This window comes from Vanessa cardui, chromosome 2 (assembly GCF_905220365.1).
Source record: "Vanessa cardui chromosome 2, ilVanCard2.1, whole genome shotgun sequence".
In the NCBI taxonomy this organism is placed as follows: Eukaryota; Metazoa; Arthropoda; class Insecta; order Lepidoptera; family Nymphalidae; genus Vanessa; species Vanessa cardui.
In genome coordinates this window covers 1,771,717-1,791,468 of record NC_061124.1, presented here as the reverse complement: position 1 = coordinate 1,791,468, position 19,752 = coordinate 1,771,717, and the positions used below count along the sequence as shown (strand labels likewise).

The 19,752-nt window shown below is 39.8% G+C and overlaps 1 protein-coding gene across 1 annotated transcript in view; it reads left to right on the top strand.

Moving 5' to 3' along the window:
* Window positions 1–17,147, top strand: part of LOC124535690 (neurogenic locus Notch protein) — a 117,950-nt gene extending 100,803 nt beyond the window's left edge. Inside the window, exons 13-33 of the mRNA XM_047112001.1 lie at window positions 570–722; window positions 1,089–1,195; window positions 1,528–1,641; window positions 2,057–2,213; window positions 2,884–3,116; window positions 3,949–4,094; window positions 4,511–4,659; window positions 5,215–5,364; window positions 5,637–5,776; window positions 6,005–8,271; window positions 8,389–8,597; window positions 9,036–9,236; window positions 9,928–10,096; window positions 10,532–10,733; window positions 11,455–11,602; window positions 11,943–12,054; window positions 12,212–12,328; window positions 13,077–13,188; window positions 14,344–14,457; window positions 15,012–15,119; window positions 16,143–17,147. Coding sequence (XP_046967957.1) covers window positions 570–722; window positions 1,089–1,195; window positions 1,528–1,641; window positions 2,057–2,213; window positions 2,884–3,116; window positions 3,949–4,094; window positions 4,511–4,659; window positions 5,215–5,364; window positions 5,637–5,776; window positions 6,005–8,271; window positions 8,389–8,597; window positions 9,036–9,236; window positions 9,928–10,096; window positions 10,532–10,733; window positions 11,455–11,602; window positions 11,943–12,054; window positions 12,212–12,328; window positions 13,077–13,188; window positions 14,344–14,457; window positions 15,012–15,119; window positions 16,143–16,336 — 5,302 coding nt within the window. The 3' untranslated portion in view covers window positions 16,337–17,147. The remainder of the gene's footprint in view (window positions 1–569; window positions 723–1,088; window positions 1,196–1,527; window positions 1,642–2,056; window positions 2,214–2,883; window positions 3,117–3,948; window positions 4,095–4,510; window positions 4,660–5,214; window positions 5,365–5,636; window positions 5,777–6,004; window positions 8,272–8,388; window positions 8,598–9,035; window positions 9,237–9,927; window positions 10,097–10,531; window positions 10,734–11,454; window positions 11,603–11,942; window positions 12,055–12,211; window positions 12,329–13,076; window positions 13,189–14,343; window positions 14,458–15,011; window positions 15,120–16,142) is intronic.
* Window positions 17,148–19,752: the final 2,605 nt, after the last annotated feature.

The window sequence follows — 19,752 nt, the reverse complement described above, 5'->3', positions numbered from 1 at the left end:
TCATGACTTAAGTTTTGGGATCTTACTGAACTTATGGGATTATTTAGAAGGGCCAAATGTATGTTTAGTAGTTCTTACATTCACTGATTTAAATTTTTTCTCTCCTTTTAATATCTATCCTTTTCTCTTTCACACGCAGCAACAATTACTTTGAGTAAGTGCTTTTGTATTACAGCATGGTTTATTGTTTTCGCTTTTTTTTTTAATTGAATCATTGATTCGATCAGACACGACGGTTGCTTTATAGATTTCAAACGGATTCTTAGTGTGGTTTTATGCTTGATAAAGTATTCTGTGGGTTCAATTTAATAAAATTGAATACAATGGGATAGGACGATATGTTTGTTGGGTCTGTACGTATTTCCAATCATTACTTATTTTACTTTACTTCAAATATAAAGAATAAATGAATACAGTTGAGGATAAATACTTTATGTATAAATTTTTTACGCATGACAAATTCCATTCAACTTCATTCCATGGAAATCTTTCTTCATGTCCTCTAAAGACTGCGTAGTCGCATGCTTAGATCCAATCTATAGGCACTGTCTAACCCAAACGTGCCTTAGGTATACCTGCGAGTGCATCCCCGGCTTCACCGGCCAACACTGCGAGACCAACATCAACGAATGTTTGTCCAACCCTTGCGCCAACGGCGGGAAATGCATCGACCGCATCAACGGCTTCCGCTGCGAATGTCCGAGGGGATACTACGACGCTAGGTATGTGATCTGCTGATGTGGTAGCCTCTTAATGTTGTCTTTGATTTTGAACTTTTCATTTGTGGTTAGGCTATCTTATTTGGTACTATCCATGCGCCAACTTTTCTATTGCCGATCAACTTTATTTTCTGCCGTTATGATATAGTACGATATACAGATAAATATATTCGTAATTAATTATATTTTTTTACCAGTTAATAATATTTGACAGTTAAATCGAAGTATTGATTCTTATTGTGGTTATAACCTAACTAATATTTGTTGTGATTAAAAAATGCAACGCCAACGTCCAATGTTTGTCCAGTCATAGAACCATTGATGTTATATTGTTAAAAAACAAATAATAATCAGTTTTTAATATTATAGATGTCTCTCGGATGTAAACGAATGCGCATCGAACCCCTGCATCAACGGTGGAACATGCGAAGACGGCGTCAATCAGTTCATCTGCCACTGCTTACCGGGATACGGAGGTATGTCATAGGAAATGTGTCACTAAATCCCATAATTGAATCTAATTTTAATGATATTTCACGTTCCATTGCTGCTTTTTATCTATGTTCTTTAATAAAGATGTTACCATACACAGGAAACCTGTCATTACATTCCGTAATTGAATCTAATTGTAATCATATTTCACGTTCCATTGCTGCTTTTTGTCCTTGTTCTTAAATAAAGATGTCTAATTAACAGTCAACGTACTGCATAGTAATAATAATACCTATTAGCGTTTTTTAATAAGATTTGAGCAAATTTCTTAGATTGTATACACTTTAGTGTATTTATAATTCCATATTAAATCCAGGTCAACGTTGTGAGCGAGACATCGACGAATGCAGCTCCAATCCGTGCCAGCACGGCGGCACGTGTCACGACCGCCTCAACGCTTACAAGTGCGACTGTGTACTCGGTTTCACTGGTGAGAAATGTATTATATTATACCGCTGATAATGCTGCACTTGGCTATGTATAGTGTATCTTTTATCCTCTACTTGTGATAGACTGATATAATAATAATAATAATAAAGCTTTATTTCCCTTATTAGTTGTATATAACATTGTCATCGTTTATGTGTTAGTATTTTAGTATGTTGTCTTTTTTTTTATTATTAAATATATTAGTATGTTTATTTATTTATTCTATTTTTGTCCTCTATGTATATTTTCTATTCTATGTAAGGGCCGCCTATTGCGGTAAAAGCCTCATCCAAATGTTGCCAGCTATCTCTGTCCCTCGCCACTCTCGTCCAATGCGCTCCCGCTACATCTGCAATATCATCACTCCATCGTGAAAGACTGATATAGTAAATCTAAAATGGAAACTAAATTCCCAGGCGTGAACTGCGAGACGAACATCGACGACTGCGCGGGTAACCCGTGCCTGCACGGCGGCTCCTGCATCGACCTCGTCAACGGGTACCGCTGCGTGTGCGCGCCCCCGCACTCCGGCCGCAACTGCGAGAACACGCTCGACCCCTGCCTGCCCAACCAGTGAGTAGCGTGACACATATTTCGACGACCTCCATGGTCGAGTGGTGTGTACACCGGTTTTCATGGGTACGCCACTCTGAGGTCCCCGGTTCGATTCCCGGCCGAGTCGATGTAGATTACCATTAGTTTTCTGTGTTGTCTTGGGTCTGGGTGTTTGTGGTACCGTCGTTACTTCTGATTTCCATAACACAAGTGCTTCAGCTACTTACATTGGGATCGGAGTAATGTATGTGATGTTGTCTCATATTTATTATTATTATTTATTATTATTACATATAGTAAGACACAAATTACATGTAGCATCGGAAAATGCAATGGAATGAAAATAAAACCTATCACTGCCGATTTACACAACCAATAGAAATAGCTCCCTGTCGCGCCATTCGACGCCATTCGTCGCTATCGATTCACGCGTCAGAGAAAACAAGTGCATGTAAAACGACGCGTCAAATTGACGAATATATTAGGTCATATGATATTACAAGTTATTACGTTTGTTAAAAGATCATATTCGCGTGAGAAATGAATATTGATAATTTGAGATAGCGTACTCAATTCGGATGTGATCGGTTTTACGAATTTTGCCGATGTGACATCTCAGTTGTGTGTATACGTCCCGGCAGCATTTGGTGCGGTATCTAACGCTCTAAACCCCCCCCCCCCCCCGCAGGTGCCGTCACGGCGGGCGCTGCATCGCGGAGGCGTCGTACGCGGAGTTCACGTGCCAGTGCCCGGTGGGCTGGACGGGCGCGCTGTGCGAGCGTGACGTGGACGAGTGCGGCGTGACGGCGCCGTGCCACAACGAGGCCACGTGCATCAACACGGAGGGCTCGTACGCGTGCCTGTGCGCGCGCGGCTACGAGGGCAAGGACTGCGCCATCAACACCGACGACTGCGCCTCCTGTGAGTTCCAATCCCATCAGTAAACATCATCTGTGTTTCCGAAAAAGTTATTTCATGTAGGGCATGTTAAGACTGTCCTAAATTTTCGCGATTATTACACATTTAAATAAAACTAATTATAACGGATGAATCGCGTATATTAATTATTTTTAAACATCCCGACGTTTCGAGCACTTTGCAGTGTTCGTGGTCACGGGTAGACTTCGATGTGGTCTTAGTCTTTTTCAGACTTTCGGTACTAAGCGATTTTAAGTGTCTTCGGTGATAAACATTGCATCTGCGTATCAACATCAAAATCAAAACATATTTTATTCGAGTAGGCTTTTATAAGCACTTTGAGTCAATTAAAAACAATTTTAAGTAAAGCTAGTAGTAGTAGGTTCTACCGAGAAGAATCAGCAAGAAACTCAGTAGTTATTCTTATTCACCATATACATTTTATTACATTCGCTAAATGCACTTATGAGTCGAGATGGCTCAGTGGTTAGAACGCGTGCATCTTAACCAATGAATGCGGATTCAAACCCAGGCAAGCACCGCTGATTCATGTGCTTAATTTGTCTTTATAATTCATCTCGTACTCGGCGGTGAAGGAAAACATCGTGAGGAAACCTGCATGTGACATATTTCATAGAAATTCTGCCACATGTGTATTCCACCAAGCCGCATTGGAACAGCGTGGTGGAATATGTTCCAAACCTTCTCCTCTAAGGGAGAGGAGGCCTTTAGCCCAGCAGTGGGAATTTACAGGCTGTTGTTGTTGTTGTTTGCTAAATGCACTTATGACTTTTTTTCGATGTGGTCTTCGTTTCTAATGAGTTGTTTCTTTCAGTCCCGTGTCAAAACGGTGCGACATGCCTGGACAGTATCGGCGACTACAACTGCGTGTGCGCGAGCGGCTTTGCGGGCAAGCATTGCGAAGTGGACATAGACGAGTGTCAGTCACGGCCGTGTATGAACGGCGCTACTTGTAATCAGGTTAGTGTCCATTAAGAATAAAATTCAGTATTTGAATTTCGAATATCGAGCTGAGATGGTCCAGTGGTTAGAACGCGTCTTAACCGATGATTGCGGGTTCAAACCCAGGCAAGCACCACTATATATATGTGCTTAATTTGTGTTTATAATTCATCTCGTGCTCGGCGGTGAAGGAAAACATCGTGAGGAAACCTGCATGTGTCTAATTTCATCGAAATTCTGCCACATGTGCATTCCATCCATCCCCCAACAGCATGGTGGCATATGTTCCAAACCCTCTCCTTAATGGAAGAAAAAGCCTTAGCCCAGCAGTGGGAAATGTACAGGCTGTTACTTTACTTTACTTTTTTTGAATTTCGAATGTAATGTTGATTGAATGAATCTATACAAATAACTAATATTCCCTTCTCTCCCAGTATGTGGCATCCTACACGTGTACGTGCCCGCTCGGCTTTTCTGGGATCAACTGTCAGACCAACGACGAAGACTGCACGGAGTCAAGTTGCATGAACGGTGGCACCTGTATAGATGGCATCAACTCTTACAACTGTTCCTGTCCTCCTGGGTAAGTTGCTTTTTTACATACGATCAGAAATACCAATGAAAAATGTATATCAGATGCAGTTACACGTCGATATAATCTGTTTATCATCAGTAATTTGATACATAAGAGTTGTATTCAAATAAACAATGGAAATGACAAGCAAATCAAATCATATGTCGAGATGGCCCAGTGGTTAGAACGCGTGCATCTTAACCGATGATTGCGGGTTGAAAGTGACAGCAACACTGATTCATGTGCTTAATTTGTCTTTATAATTCATCTCGTGCTCAGCGGTGAAGGAAAACATCGTGAGGAAACTTGCATGTGACAAATTTCATAGAAATTCTGCCAAATGTGTATTCCACCAACCAGCATTGGAACAGCGTGGTGGAATATGTTCCGAAGCTTCTCTAAGCGAGAGGAGGCCTTTAGCCCAGCAGTGGGAATTTACAAGCTGTTGTTATTGTTGTTGTTTGTTGTAAGCAAATTATCTTTATCATGTTTTACATAAACAGGAGAAAAAAAAATGCAATTCAAGTGAATAACGTAATAAGTAATAACTTGTAACTTTTTCAGCTACACGGGATCAAACTGTCAGTTCCGTATTAACATGTGCGACAGTTCGCCCTGCGACAACGGAGCGACCTGTCACGACCACGTGACGTTTTACACGTGCCACTGCCCATACGGCTACACCGGCAAGCACTGTGAAGCCTTTGTGGAGTGGTGAGTGAACTACCTACCCATTGTATATGTTTAAGCAATATAGATTAATTTTCAAATTCAGTCCATGAGGTCTAACTAATATAAAGAAATTTTATTATTATTTTATAATAATAAAAAGTAAGTATATAATATATATCCTAACATAATTTTCACAATATTCCTATAAATTAAATGTTGAAATAAAACTAATTATGTTGTCGTTAATTTAAATAATACACATTATTATAATTTCAATGTGTCAACACAGTATTTTGATTCCATTCTTTTCCCAGGTGCGAGAACAACCCGTGCGAAAACGGTGCGACGTGCTCGCAGAAGGGCCCGCAGTACACGTGCACGTGCGCGCCCGGCTGGTCCGGGAAGCTGTGCGACGTGGAAATGGTCTCCTGCAAAGATGCTAGCATTCGGAAAGGCAAGTGGAGACTTCGTTTGCGAACATAACATTTATTTATTTATTTATATTTATATACTCTTTATTGCACACCAATATAGTCAAAAATAATACGAACAATTTTACAAAAACAAAAGAAAAGAAAAATGTACAATAGGCGGCCTTATCGCTAAAACAGCGTACATTGTATTTTTATATCGTTTGACTCACTTTTTGAACTGTAAATAATGTCATTGTTCTTGTCTGTAGGTGTCAAATTGAAACAACTATGCAATAATGGATCCTGCGAGGACATTGGCAATTCCCATCGCTGTCATTGTCTCGAGGGCTACACCGGCTCCTACTGTCAGAAGGAAATCAACGAGTGTGACTCCGCTCCCTGTCAGAACGGAGCAGTTTGCAAGGACCTAGTAGGAACCTATCAGTGTCAATGTGCAAAAGGCTTTCAAGGACAGAACTGCGAACTTAACGTCAACGACTGCTTGCCGAACCCGTGTCAAAATGGAGGCACGTGTCATGATCTAATAAACAACTTCTCTTGCTCGTGTCCTTTCGGTACGCTCGGAAAAATCTGCGAGATAAACGTCAATGATTGCAAGCAGGACGCCTGCCATAACAACGGCACCTGCATGGACAAAGTGGGAGGCTTCGAATGTAAATGCCCACCAGGTTTCGTAGGTCCCAGGTGCGAAGGTGACATCAACGAATGCTTATCCAACCCCTGTTCGAATCCCGGCACACAAGATTGTGTGCAGCTGGTCAATGATTATGACTGTAATTGTAAGCCTGGCTACATGGGCAGACATTGTGACGCTAAAGTCAATTTCTGTGCAAATTCTCCCTGTCAAAACGGTGGTATTTGCACAGCTATCCAGGGTGGACATGAATGTTTGTGTAATGAAGGATTTTATGGAAAGAACTGTGAGTATTCGGGTTACGCCTGCGATTCCAATCCTTGTCAAAACGGCGGGTATTGCCAAACTTCAGAAATCGGCGACTACATCTGCGATTGTCCATCAGGTTTGTCCGGTATCAATTGTGAAATCGATTCTATGAACGAATGTTTGAGTAATCCATGTAAGCATCCCGAAGCACGCTGTATCGATAAACCAGGTGACTACCTTTGTTACTGCCCGAGGCAATGGACCGGCAAGAGCTGTGACATACACGACCCTCACGCGCGAGGCGGATACGGAAGCCCCATGTCTGGTGTTTACAATAAAAACCCTGGACTAACGCCTCTGGAACTAGACTTAGCTTTCCAAAGAGAGAAATGTGTTAAGTTGGGTTGCAAAGAAAAACAAGGAGACCACCACTGCGATGAAGAATGCAACACGTATGCCTGTGAATTCGACGGAAACGATTGTTCTCTGGGTATCAACCCTTGGGCCAACTGTACGGCGCCTATTAAGTGTTGGGAAGTTTTCATGAACGGAGAATGTAATGAAGTTTGCAACACTCAAGCCTGCATGTTCGACGGAAGGGATTGCCAGAAATCATTGCAAAAATGTAACCCTGTATACGATGCGTATTGCCAAAAGCATTACGCCAATGGTCACTGCGATTACGGATGTAATAACGCTGAGTGTAATTGGGACGGACTCGACTGTGAAAACGAACCACCCGATCTAGCCGAAGGCGTTATGTCGGTAATTTTGCTCATGGACATGCGAACCTTCAAGGAAAACTCCGTAGCCTTCTTGCGAGACCTCGGCCATCAGCTACGAACTACAGTTCTCATAAAGAAAGATCATTTGGGTAACGATATGGTCTATCCGTGGAAAGGATCGGCGGATGTCGGCTTACAGGACACGGAGTTCGGAAAGAAACATCAAATAGTCTACACGGAGAGAGGGCAGTCTGGTGTTCAAGTGTACTTAGAAATTGACAACAGGAAATGCACATCGATGTCCGCATCAGAGTGCTTCTTCTCGGCTCGTGAAGCTGCTGACTTCTTAGCAGCGACCGCCTCAAAGCATTCTCTATCACCAGACTTCCCTATTTACCAAGTGAAGGGCGTAAATGCTCCGATAGATGAAACTACCAACTTTAAATACGTCTTCATTGGCGTGATTCTAGTACTGTTAGCGGGACTCCTTATTGGGGTTCTCGTTACAGCTCAAAGAAAGCGAGCTGCTGGTATAACTTGGTTCCCTGAAGGTTTTATTCGCAACAACTCATCAACGCGACGACGCTCGAGACGAAGAGGTCCCGATGGGCAGGAAATGAAAAACTTGAATAAAGGATCTATCGGATGTATCGATGTCGACATCAATGGCGGACACATGGGTCCTCCACATTGGTCTGACGATGACGAGGATGGGTCTGCTCCTCCCAGGGCTAAGAGACCTCGTGGTCCAGGCGATGCCAACGGCGCACCTGGCGGCTACGCATCTGATCACACTGCGATTACTGATTACGAAGAAGCCGGGCACGAACCGAGAGTATGGACTCAACAGCATTTGGATGCAGCGGATATCAGAGTGCCACCCAGTATGATGACGCCGCCTGCCATCGTAAGTGTAACTTATGACCTTGTTGGCTTTTATGTATAATATTCGTCATCGATAGCAATTGGAGCGATTTTATATTACGTTGGATATCAAATATAAAATAATTGTACGTCTTTTCAGCACGATACTCACGTAGACGTGAACGCGAGAGGACCTCTAGGTATGACTCCTCTGATGGTGGCAGCTATACGGGGCGGAGGCCTGGACACGGGCTCCGACGTGGAGGACGAGCAGACGGCCCATATAATATCGGAGCTCGTCGCTCAGGGAGCGCAGCTCAACGCCGCCATGGACAAGACCGGGGAGACCAGCTTGCACCTCGCCGCGAGGTAAGTGTTCCCCGTGCTCTGTCGGCCCAGCTGTATCGCTGCGCATTCAAGTACAGACTGAGTCGAGATGGCCCAGTGGTTAGAACGCGTGCATCTTAACCGATGATTGCGGGTTCAAACCCAGGCAAGCACCTCTGTTTCATGTGCTTAATTTGTCTTTATAATTCATCTCGTGCTCTGCGGTGAAGGAAAACATCGTGAGGAAACCTGCATGTGACAAATTTCATATAAATTCTGCCACATGTGTATTCCACCAACTCGAATTGGAACAGCGTGGTGGAAAATGTTCCAAACCTTCTCCTCAAAGGGAGAGGAGGCCTTTAGCCCAGCAGTGGGAATTTACAGGCTGTTGTTGTTGTTGTTGTTGTGCTCTGTCGGCCCAACGGTATCGCTGCGCATACAAGTACAGACAGCACGTGTGACGCTCGCGCTGCGCAGGTACGCGCGCGCGGACGCGGCCAAGCGGCTGCTGGACGCGGGCGCCGACGCCAACTCGCAGGACAACACGGGCCGCACGCCGCTGCACTCCGCCGTGGCCGCCGACGCCATGGGCGTGTTCCAGATCCTGCTGCGCAACCGCGCCACCAACCTCAACGCGCGCATGCACGACGGCACCACGCCGCTCATCCTGGCCGCCAGGTGAGACCATCGACCCATTTTTTCTCCAGCTACTACAATTTATTTCATGCATGTTTATTACTCGATTGGAAAAATTTAATAGAAGTTTCGAATTAGCTTACAGTTTTTGTTTAATGGACAATGTGCTATACTTGTCCAATTAAAACTAAATTTGCATCCAGACAATATGTATGGCAGTCTAGTTATGTATATAATCGTATAAATGAAAAGTTAAATATTAATTCGCTAAGCTTTTACGATTGTAAGAAAGTCGTAACACAGTGGTTACTCCGCTTGAATTACCTCGAGACAGAAGCTTTATTATAATGCTATAATCTTATAATTCGTATAACTTTTCAAATCTCTACAAAGACACATGCACAAACACACACACACGCCTACACACGCAAACACACACACACACTCACACACTCACACACACACACACACACACAAACACACACACACACACACACACGTTTATAATATTGTATTAGAATGTTATGGAAGAGCGGGACTACCTGCCACAAGTACTAGTAGCAATACTAGTTACTTACTAGGATAGTCCCAGTTTCTGATTATAGCTGTTACTTGTTAATAATGAAATAAATATTTTTTATTTATTATTATTATTATTATTTATGTGCGGAGCGACGTGCTTAATAATCTTAGATTTTCGATTAGTAAATATTCTTTTGACAAATCCCCGCAGGCTGGCGATCGAGGGTATGGTGGAAGACCTGATCAATGCTGACGCGGACATCAACGCGGCGGACAACAGCGGCAAGACGGCGCTGCACTGGGCCGCCGCCGTCAATAATGTGGACGCCGTCAACGTGCTTCTCGTGCACGGCGCCAACCGCGACGCGCAAGACGACAAGGTACGCACACACCACGTGCCCTATTCGTGTAATATACGTGATATGAATAGTTCATAACAATGTATTGATTCCTTTTGATACAAATCTATAAATATGATATTTAGACATAACTGCCGTGGTATATCTTTAACGCTGTTATCTACCTAAACCCAATTATGAGCTATGAGGAAAATATCGGTAAAATGTAAATCTATGTAACTTATCCACAATAATAAGATCTTAGAAATTGTTTCCTGACTAATCAAGTAATCAACTAATCAATGGCAAAAATATGACGATTGATATATATTTTTTTATTATTAATAAGTTGGAAGTTGGAAATCGATCAGATGACGGCATTTTAGTTATACCACGGCAGATTATTAGGACCCATTAAGAAATAATTATAAGCATACATTGTGAGTTCAACTAAACAATGATTTCTGATTAAACCAGGACGAGACCCCGTTGTTCCTCGGGGCCCGGGAGGGCTCGTACGGCGCGTGCAAAGCGCTGCTGGACGCGATGGCCAACCGCGAGATCACCGACCACATGGACCGCCTGCCGCGCGACGTCGCGCAGGAGCGCATGCACGACGACATCGTGCGCCTGCTGGACGAGCACTGCCCCAGGCCGCCGCAGCATCACCACCTCATGAGTGAGCCTATTCATATTATAATTAGACTATCGTAGCTAAGCGATATTCATGTATCAGTTTATTTGCTAATTGCCAAAGGAGACTTATGATCATCTTATTGGAGCCTCACTCCTTGGTGGTAGGGCTTTGTGCAAGCCCGTCTGGGTAGGTACCACCCACTCATCAGTTATTATACCGCCAAATAACAGTACTCAGTATTGTTGTGTTCCGGTTTGAAGGGTGAGTGAGCCAGTGTAACTGCAGGCACAGAGGACATAACATCTTAGTTCCCAAAGTTGGTGGCACATTGATGATGTATGGAATAGTTAATATTTCTTACAGCATCATTGTCTATGGGTGATGGTGACCACTTACCATCAGGTGGCCCATCTGCTCGTCCACCAACCTATACCATAAAAAAAGCAAGATGGTAATATCAAATATAATATTATAAAATGCTTATATCCTATACATATAAATTAAGTGAATCATTACTTTTGTATGTTGTTTTGGGTCTGGGTGTAGAGGTACCGTCATTACTTCTGATTTTCCAAAACACAATAGCTTTAGCTACTTAAATTGGGATCAGAGTAATGCATGATATTGTCCAATATTTATTTATTACTCATTATATAAACTGACCTCATCTTTTATATATTATTTCTTATATATTATATGTTGCGTATACACACGAACACAAGTATTATGGTATCATATAATAATCAATGGAATGTCTCCTCAGCGTCGCCCACGCCGCACCCGCAACTGATCAGCCAGCCCACGGTGATCACGGCCAGCAAGGGCAAACCCAAGAAGCCGCGCGCCAAGCCCGGCCCCGACAGCCCGCAGGAGGCCTACGAAACCAACATGCAAGCCTCGCAAATGAGACGGTATGGATGCCAATACACAATAATAATAATATATAAATAGCCTTTAATGTTGTTAATTCTTATCTTAATAAAGATTGTTACTTTTAGTATAAAATAATAAATTATATAAAATATATACAAACTAGCCGTACTCATAATATGTTCTAATTTTAATTTTTTTGATGTATAAATTAATCGTCCTATTTTTTGTTAATATAATGTCTGTAATAACGGTACGATACAAAATTTATCTTAGAAAAGATATATTTAAAATTAAATGCATTATTTATATCTATTTAGATAATAAAATAACTGATCTCCTAATACGTTTTAATAATTTTAAAAACTCTTTGTCTTTCAGAAAACCGAGTGTAAAAAAGAACAATAAGAAAGTGGCACAGGAAGTGCCTCAGAGCGTGGAGAGCTTGGCGTTCAGTCTGAGCCCCGTTGAATCGCCGCTACAAAATTTACAGGTAAAATTATATATCCATTTTAAAATGTGATGAAAATCAAGTGATTTCATTTATTTTATTCTCTTGCTATCCTTGTCAAAATCTATAATAGTCTAGATAGACTTAAGAAGAGACTTAAACTTGAGCAGGTTTAAAGTGAACTGTGTGTCGTTTCCAGGACCTACCGTCGCCGTACGACGCGACGTCGCTGTACTCGAACGCGATGGCGCAGTACCCGCCCGTGGAGCAACTCGTGCAACACAAGCAGCCGCCCAGCTATGACGACTGCGTCAAGGTATGCCTACCCACATATTCAATATGTTCAACATATAAAAACATAGTTTTGAAATGCCAAATCGCACGTAGATTTCATAGAAAAAAAGGATAGTTCAATGGTATACCGTCACTTATAAGTCCAGTCCAGACCAAAAGCTTCGTCATTTTTGAAATGTATTCCTTTATCAAGTGACGACTGCGTCAAGGTATACCTACCTACATGTTCAATATATAACAACATAGTTTCAAAATGCCAAATCGCACATAGATTTCATAGAAAAAATTATCGATAGTTCAATGGTACACCATCACTACGGAAAACCTTCCTCTTTATTAAGTCGTAATCTCTTATTACCCTTTGAATCTAAACAAATAATCATTGCGACGCAAAATGTCATTCTCAATCGGTAAAGATTATCGCTCATACCGAGCACACGAAAATAGATCTTAAAGTGACGGACCTTTTCTTACCTGGACTGTACTATGACGTCAGCTGTTATAGTCTAGTTTTATTTATATAAGTTTTAATCTTAATTAGAAAGGAAAAGAACTAATTTTAAATTTGCAGCAGAATTGAATAGTCGTTAGTGACTAATGTATACTAACGTGTAATGTCTTTCCTTACTATGACGTCAGCTGTTATATTCTAGTTTTTATTTATATAAGTTTTAATCTTAATAAGAAAAGATCTAATTGAATAATTTTGCAGCAGAAGTGAATAGTCGTAAGTGACTAATGTATACTATACGTGTAATGTCTTTCCTTAGACGGGGCAGGCGCTGCAGTATGGCGGCGGGCTGGGCGCGTCGCTGTCGCCGCCGTACTCCAACCACTCGCCCACGCACAGCAACCACACCACCTCGCCGCACGCATACATCGGTAACTACTCCACATCCCACATACTTAATACGACCAGCTCTAATGTACTTATGAATAGACTTGAGGCCCTGAGTTCGAGCCTCGGGTCAGCTTGACTATTTGTGTTTAAAATTTAAGAAAGGATTCAATAATTAATCAAATAGTAAGTTAAGATCAGATGTTTCGTGCATTCTTTACTGTTGCGTACGTGACTTTAATTCGACTGTAAATCTAGAGGCATCTATAGTCTATTCCAATGGGAAGAGGAGAGAAGGTAAATAAACAACTTTGACCTTGAATTGATATGTCATTTGCGTTCGACTAGTGAGATGAAAATAATTGAATGAATGGGTAATTAATGCTAAAGAACGATATATTTTTTTTGATTTTAAAAGTAATTTTCCGTTTAAACAAAATCAGGTCGTAATAAAAAACTTCAGAGAATTCCGAATATGCATCCGCGCACATTATACGAAAGATGAGAGACGAATGTCTTTCTTAACATTGTATTATTTTCAAAACTATAAAATTGCTATGCACAAAGTAAAATAATTCTTTTAACATTTTTAGTAAAAATATTATTTTTGTGTAAAAACCTTACTGTATAAAAATAACTTTTTTATCTATCGTTAGGTAACTTTCACGTTTCTAATAAATAATTCATATTATATATTACAACCAAATAAATAAATATATTTAAAAAAAAAATATCTATAATGAATTTTAAAACTAAAATAATATATTTTTTATCTGTATGAATTCATTCGTCTACATTCGTTTAGCGAACATGCCTAGTTAAGGCCTCTATTTTTAATGTTCGTCATCGAGAAATGGCGTCTTGAATGTCGACAAAACTGTTTTCGTTACTTTGGTAGTGAAATTAAAGTGGATCTATGTAGTTTAGTGAAATATTGTTGTATTACAAATGAAGATATATTAATCAAGAACTGTTTGTAGTTAATCTTATAGTGGAATTATCAACAAAACACTTGTGATATTGAAAAATACGGTATGTTTTGAATGTTTCCTTTTGTCATTGGAATGGACTATACTTGCACAGTATTATCAAGTGTTCTATTACAGATATAATATTAGGCCTATTCACTATATTGTATATTGAATATAAAATATGTGTAATAATGTCGATGTCGGTAAGCTATATAATGTATCGCGCAGGCTCGCCGTCGCCCGGCAAGTCGCGGCCGTCGCTGCCGACGTCGCCGGCGCACATGGCGGCGCTGCGGCACCATCACCTCGACGCCGCCGCATACTCCGCGCTCGTGCACCTCAGTGAGTACCCAATGGTTGCGATGTTTGAGAACTTGTGTCTATGTCTGTACATACATAGATTGCAAACTTAAGCAATTATTTAAAATACATGTTGAATAATACCTATAATATATACGTATAATAAACTATCGCATGATTTAAATAAATAAATATGAGACAACATCACATACATTACTCTGATCCCAATGTAAGTAGCTAAAGCACTTGTGTTATGGAAAATCAGAAGTAACGACGGTACCACAAAACACCCAAACCCAAGACAACATAGAAAACTAATGATCTACATTGACTCGGCCGGGAATCGAACCCGGGACCACGGAGTGGCGTACCCATGACAACCGGTGTACATACCACTCGACCACGGAGATCGTCAAATTTATCTGTACCGAAACGATCACCTTTGTAAAGTAAATTTGTTTCTATGTATTGTAAAAGAAAGCCACCATTGCGTTTAGAATACTGATGCCATTTAAATTGATCCATTAAATAAAACCCTGTATATCACCTGTGCAGTAGTGATGTGTAAATTATAATCGCACGTGTTTTGACCACAGACGCTAACGGGCAACACAACGCGCAACTGCAGGCGGCCATGACGCACGCCGCCACGCTGGGGCAGGTGCAGGGCGCGCAACACCCCGCCATCACCAACATCATGTCCGGTGAGTGACGAACCTGATATGCAACAACAACAGCCTGTAAATTCCCACTGCTGGGCTAAAGGCTCTCCCTTTGAGGAGAAGGTTTGGAACATATTCCACCGCGCTGTTCCAATGTTTGGTGGAATACACATGTGGCAGAATTTCTATGAAATTTGTCACATGCAGGTTTCCTCACGATGTTTTCCTTCACCGCTGAGCACGAGATGAATTATAAACACAATTAAGCACATATATATAGTGGTGCTTGCCTGGGTTTGAACCCGCAGTCATCGGTTAAGATGCACGCGTTCTAACCACGGGGCCATCTCAGCTCCGGTGAGTGTCTACGGTTTCATATTTATACGCAATGTTCATAATTAATGAAGGAAGTTTGAAAGCGGTCATATCACTTGGTGGTAGGGCTTTGTGCAAGCCCGTCTGGGTAGGTACCACCCACTCATCAGTTATTCCGCCGCCAAATAACAATACTTAGTATTGTTGTGTTCCGGTTTGAAGGGTGAGTGAGCCAGTGTAACTACAGGCACAAGGGACATAACATCTTAGTTCCCAAGGTTGGTGGCACATTGACGATGTAAGGTAACATATCGTACAGCGTCATTGTCTATGGGTGATGGTGACCACTTTCTATCAGGTGGTTCATATGCTCGTCCGCCAACCTATACAATAAAAAATAAATAAAAAAAAAGCGACAACGATAGCCGAGAAGTTATGTGGAAGGCGGCTATCGTGGTATGGGCATGTTATGCGGAGGAATGAGGAAAACATTGTGAGGACGGTCTTAAACTTGGATGTGGATAGATATAGAGGTAGAGAACGACCAAGGAAACGATGGATGGATTGTGTGAAAGAAGATATAGTTAGAAAGAATGTTACTTTTGAGATGACGTCCGACAGAGAAACATGCTGCGCCGACCCCAAATAAAATTGGGATAAGGGCAGGAGGATGATGATGTCCATAATTTATGGATGAGATATATCTAATAATTTGAAAATGTTACTAAAATTCACAATCGTAATTTTCAGGTCTTTATGGCAGCTGGGGTATGGGCGATACGTTCCCGACGCCCTCCCCGGAGTCCCCGGACCACTGGTCCACTCCCTCCCCGCAGACGCCGCTCACCCAGTCCCCGCACTCGGATTGGTCGGACCGCGCCGCGCTGTCGCCCAACGACATACAGCAGACCAACAAGGGCACGACCGAGGCCTTCTATATATAAGGAGAATGGAAACAGCGCGTGAGGTCCCACTCGTCAATAAATTTATGAACGGTGTTGCCATTAAAAACCTTATTATAACGCCTGAGAGTTTTAACATTAAAAAAATAATTGTAAATCGACGTTAATTATTGTTGAAAAAAGCAAATGAGTTTGATTATATATTACACATCGGTTTTCAAAAAAGGGGATAGAAAATGATTGGTGGATTTTCACATTAAACTCTGAAGGCTTTTAAACGTAATCGGCACCTTGTAAATTATACTAATGTTAAATTAGATAAGTTTATTGAAATGTATAAGTTTCGAAATCTCAAGGTGCTAAAGTGCCGTAGATGATAGACTGATTTGTATAGCCATGACATAGCATAGCATTTGAACGTGACACCATGACAGCACTCGGTGTATCGATGTCAGAATCTTGGTGGTGAAATAATGACTATGTAATTATTATAAATAAAAGGATTTTTAAAAATGTTAATGTTATCCTGACACATTAAAATGATGTCTTATTTGAAAAAAAAAAAAAGTCACAATATATTATCTGTGAACATATGAACGCTTCCACAGATTATATAATACTGTTTGATAAAAAATACACCGGAGTGAAACACGGACGCCGTGAACTAGTTGTTATTGTTAAATGTGTTTTTATTTCTTGTTTTATATAAAACTGCGTTTTTTAAAAAATAAATATTTAATTGGGATTTTTTCATCAACATATGAGATTGTTTTGCGTATCGACGTGAAAGGAAATTATTTATGTGTGATTCTTTAGCACGTAACATCTGTAATGTACTGTAGTGTATGTAGATTTTGTTTTAATTTTAAGTAAATTTTATAGGCTAAGTTTTAAATTATAAGTTTAACTAAGATTGACGCCTGTTTTTGAATGGATTTTAAACTTTGATTTCTATGACGTAATGTGACAGGCATCAGTCTCAGTTCGATGTCGATAGATTAGATATTGTTTTTCCGCTTTTAAATCATTCCATTGTTGCTTCCAATACTTTTTATTGTGTGACGGTGACTTGTAACCAGGAAACGCGCGTTGTATTGCAAGCGAACGTATGACCTTGACGCTAAATAAATTAAAAATCTGTATTATCATTCTTGAAAAGTTCAATCAATTTATGTACGATTTTTTTTTGTTATATCTGTGCAAAAAGAAATACAGTTTCAATACTCTCGAATTTAATTAAATATAAAAGATTTCTGATTTGTTGTTGCATTCCGACTTATTGATTTTTTTTTTTTATAATATTTACAATCTGCCAGTTTTCAGTCGTTGAAGTCACCGTTACGTATTTATTCCAAAAGTACGACGGATCGTACATTAAGATCTCATCATTCCAATGTTCGCTTTAATGAAACATTTATATTTGGGGTCACATATGCTCAATTTTATTAATATCATTCATTCTCATGTATTTGTAATATATTATCTATAAGATTATTTTGTTAGCTAAGTTTTTAAAACTTCTGCCCACGTGTGAACGTCGCCTATATTATTGTAAATAATTAAAAAAATAATATTTAATGAAACTCGAATCGTAAAATGATCTTCGTAGTTTAATATTAATTGTAGTTTTTAATATTTTTTTTTCACTGTGTCATTGTTATGTGCCAATGAGCCAAGTTTAAAAATAACGAGAAATCGGTGACTTTTGTCGTAAAATTAAAGCCTGTATGTTGGCTATATTGTTTATCAAAATGTCGACAGATAAAATATTTTAATAGTGATAATTGTGTATTACTAGTACTAGTAAGTAGGGTACGTAATAAATGAAACGCGTGCTTCCTGTAATGCATTCTTTTATGTAGTAAAATATTGTAAGAGTAACGTAAACGTCAAGTGATAGAAAAATGTAAAGTACAAAATGAAATTCGATTTTTTTTTTTAAATATGAAAACTTACCTTAAACTCTTTGTTTTGAAACGTTCTTTTTGTAAAAATATGTCGTTGTGAATTAAAAAATAAAAAGTATAAAGGAAATCTTGGCACATTGTTAAAAGAATAAATGCATGTAAAATAGGGCACAAATATTATATTTTCATTTCTTTGTGCCTTCAGACAATTCTAAGTATTGTAATAAACTATTACGTATAGTTTAAGTAAATTTTTGTAACTTTAAGACGCCTGTAAATACGTTTTTATCATTATTTTTATGAAATGCATTTCATTGTAAGATTCTAAAATTTGTGGAGAATAACTTTTAAATATTTTCCCCTAACTGACAATAAAGTAATAAAATTAAAACTGTTTTCTTATTACAACTGATACCTTAACCTATTTCAAGACAAATTCATTACAGTTTTATATGAATTGGAAGTTAGCTGTACAAAATGAGGGAGTCGTGTAACGCCTGGTACATGACGATGCTTCTTTCTGTATCACAAGTTTCATGACGCATGACGTCAACAGTCGTTCTGTCAATAATTCATCTCGAAATCGTTGAAAAAAAACATTGTGAAGAAAACCTACATGAGTTTAATTTCAATGAAATTCTTCCACATTTTTCTATTTTCTACCTATTGGACCAAATCTCAAAGTGAGTTGAGGCAGTAGTGGGGCTTTGTGTGTCAAATACATTTTAAAATTATATATGTAGCATCTCAAATTTTATACATATATGATAAATAGGCTATTTGACTGGTTTTTAAAATCCATTCTATATTATTTAGTAGAGGTTAAGGAACCCAGTAAAAGTTGATTTTTTTATTTCTAGTACATATTTCCCGAAATATAACATATTAAAAATTCCATATTTAAATAACGCGCGAAAACGCTACTTGGACAATGTGGCGCTGCAAAGGGGTCGGTGACGTCACTTTGCTGTATTTTAATCTGTGGTCATATATGTGGTCAAATCATATAGTAGAAAAGCAAGATTTACAAGAAAGTGACTTCATCATAAGCCCGGCCAATCAGGAGCGTTTTGTGTCACGTGACAAACGTTTGAAAAATGCATTTTTATTTATTGATTTTTGAATAAATTAAGTATTATTTTCAACTTTCGTTAGTAAATAACCATTTTAAAACTCATAATATACAGTGATTACAATAATTCACAATTTATTTTTCGCATTGTCAAATAGCCTATTATTGGTGAAACGGCTCTGTGCAAGGCTGCTGGGTAGGTTCCACTTTATTTTTATGCTTGGTGGCGCATTGGCAATGTAAAAATAGCTAAAATTTCTTACTACGCCACCATGGGCAGTGGCAGTGCCAGTGACAATTTACCCGTCCTTCTACCTCAGTCATCATCCTCCTGCACATATCCTAATTTTATTTAGGGTCAGCGTAGCATGATTTCCATACTTCTCTGTCTGACGTTATTTCACAAGTAACATTCTTTCCAACCCTATCAATATATATTGAAAAAAAGGACTTTTGGTTTTGAGACATATTTCTTAAAA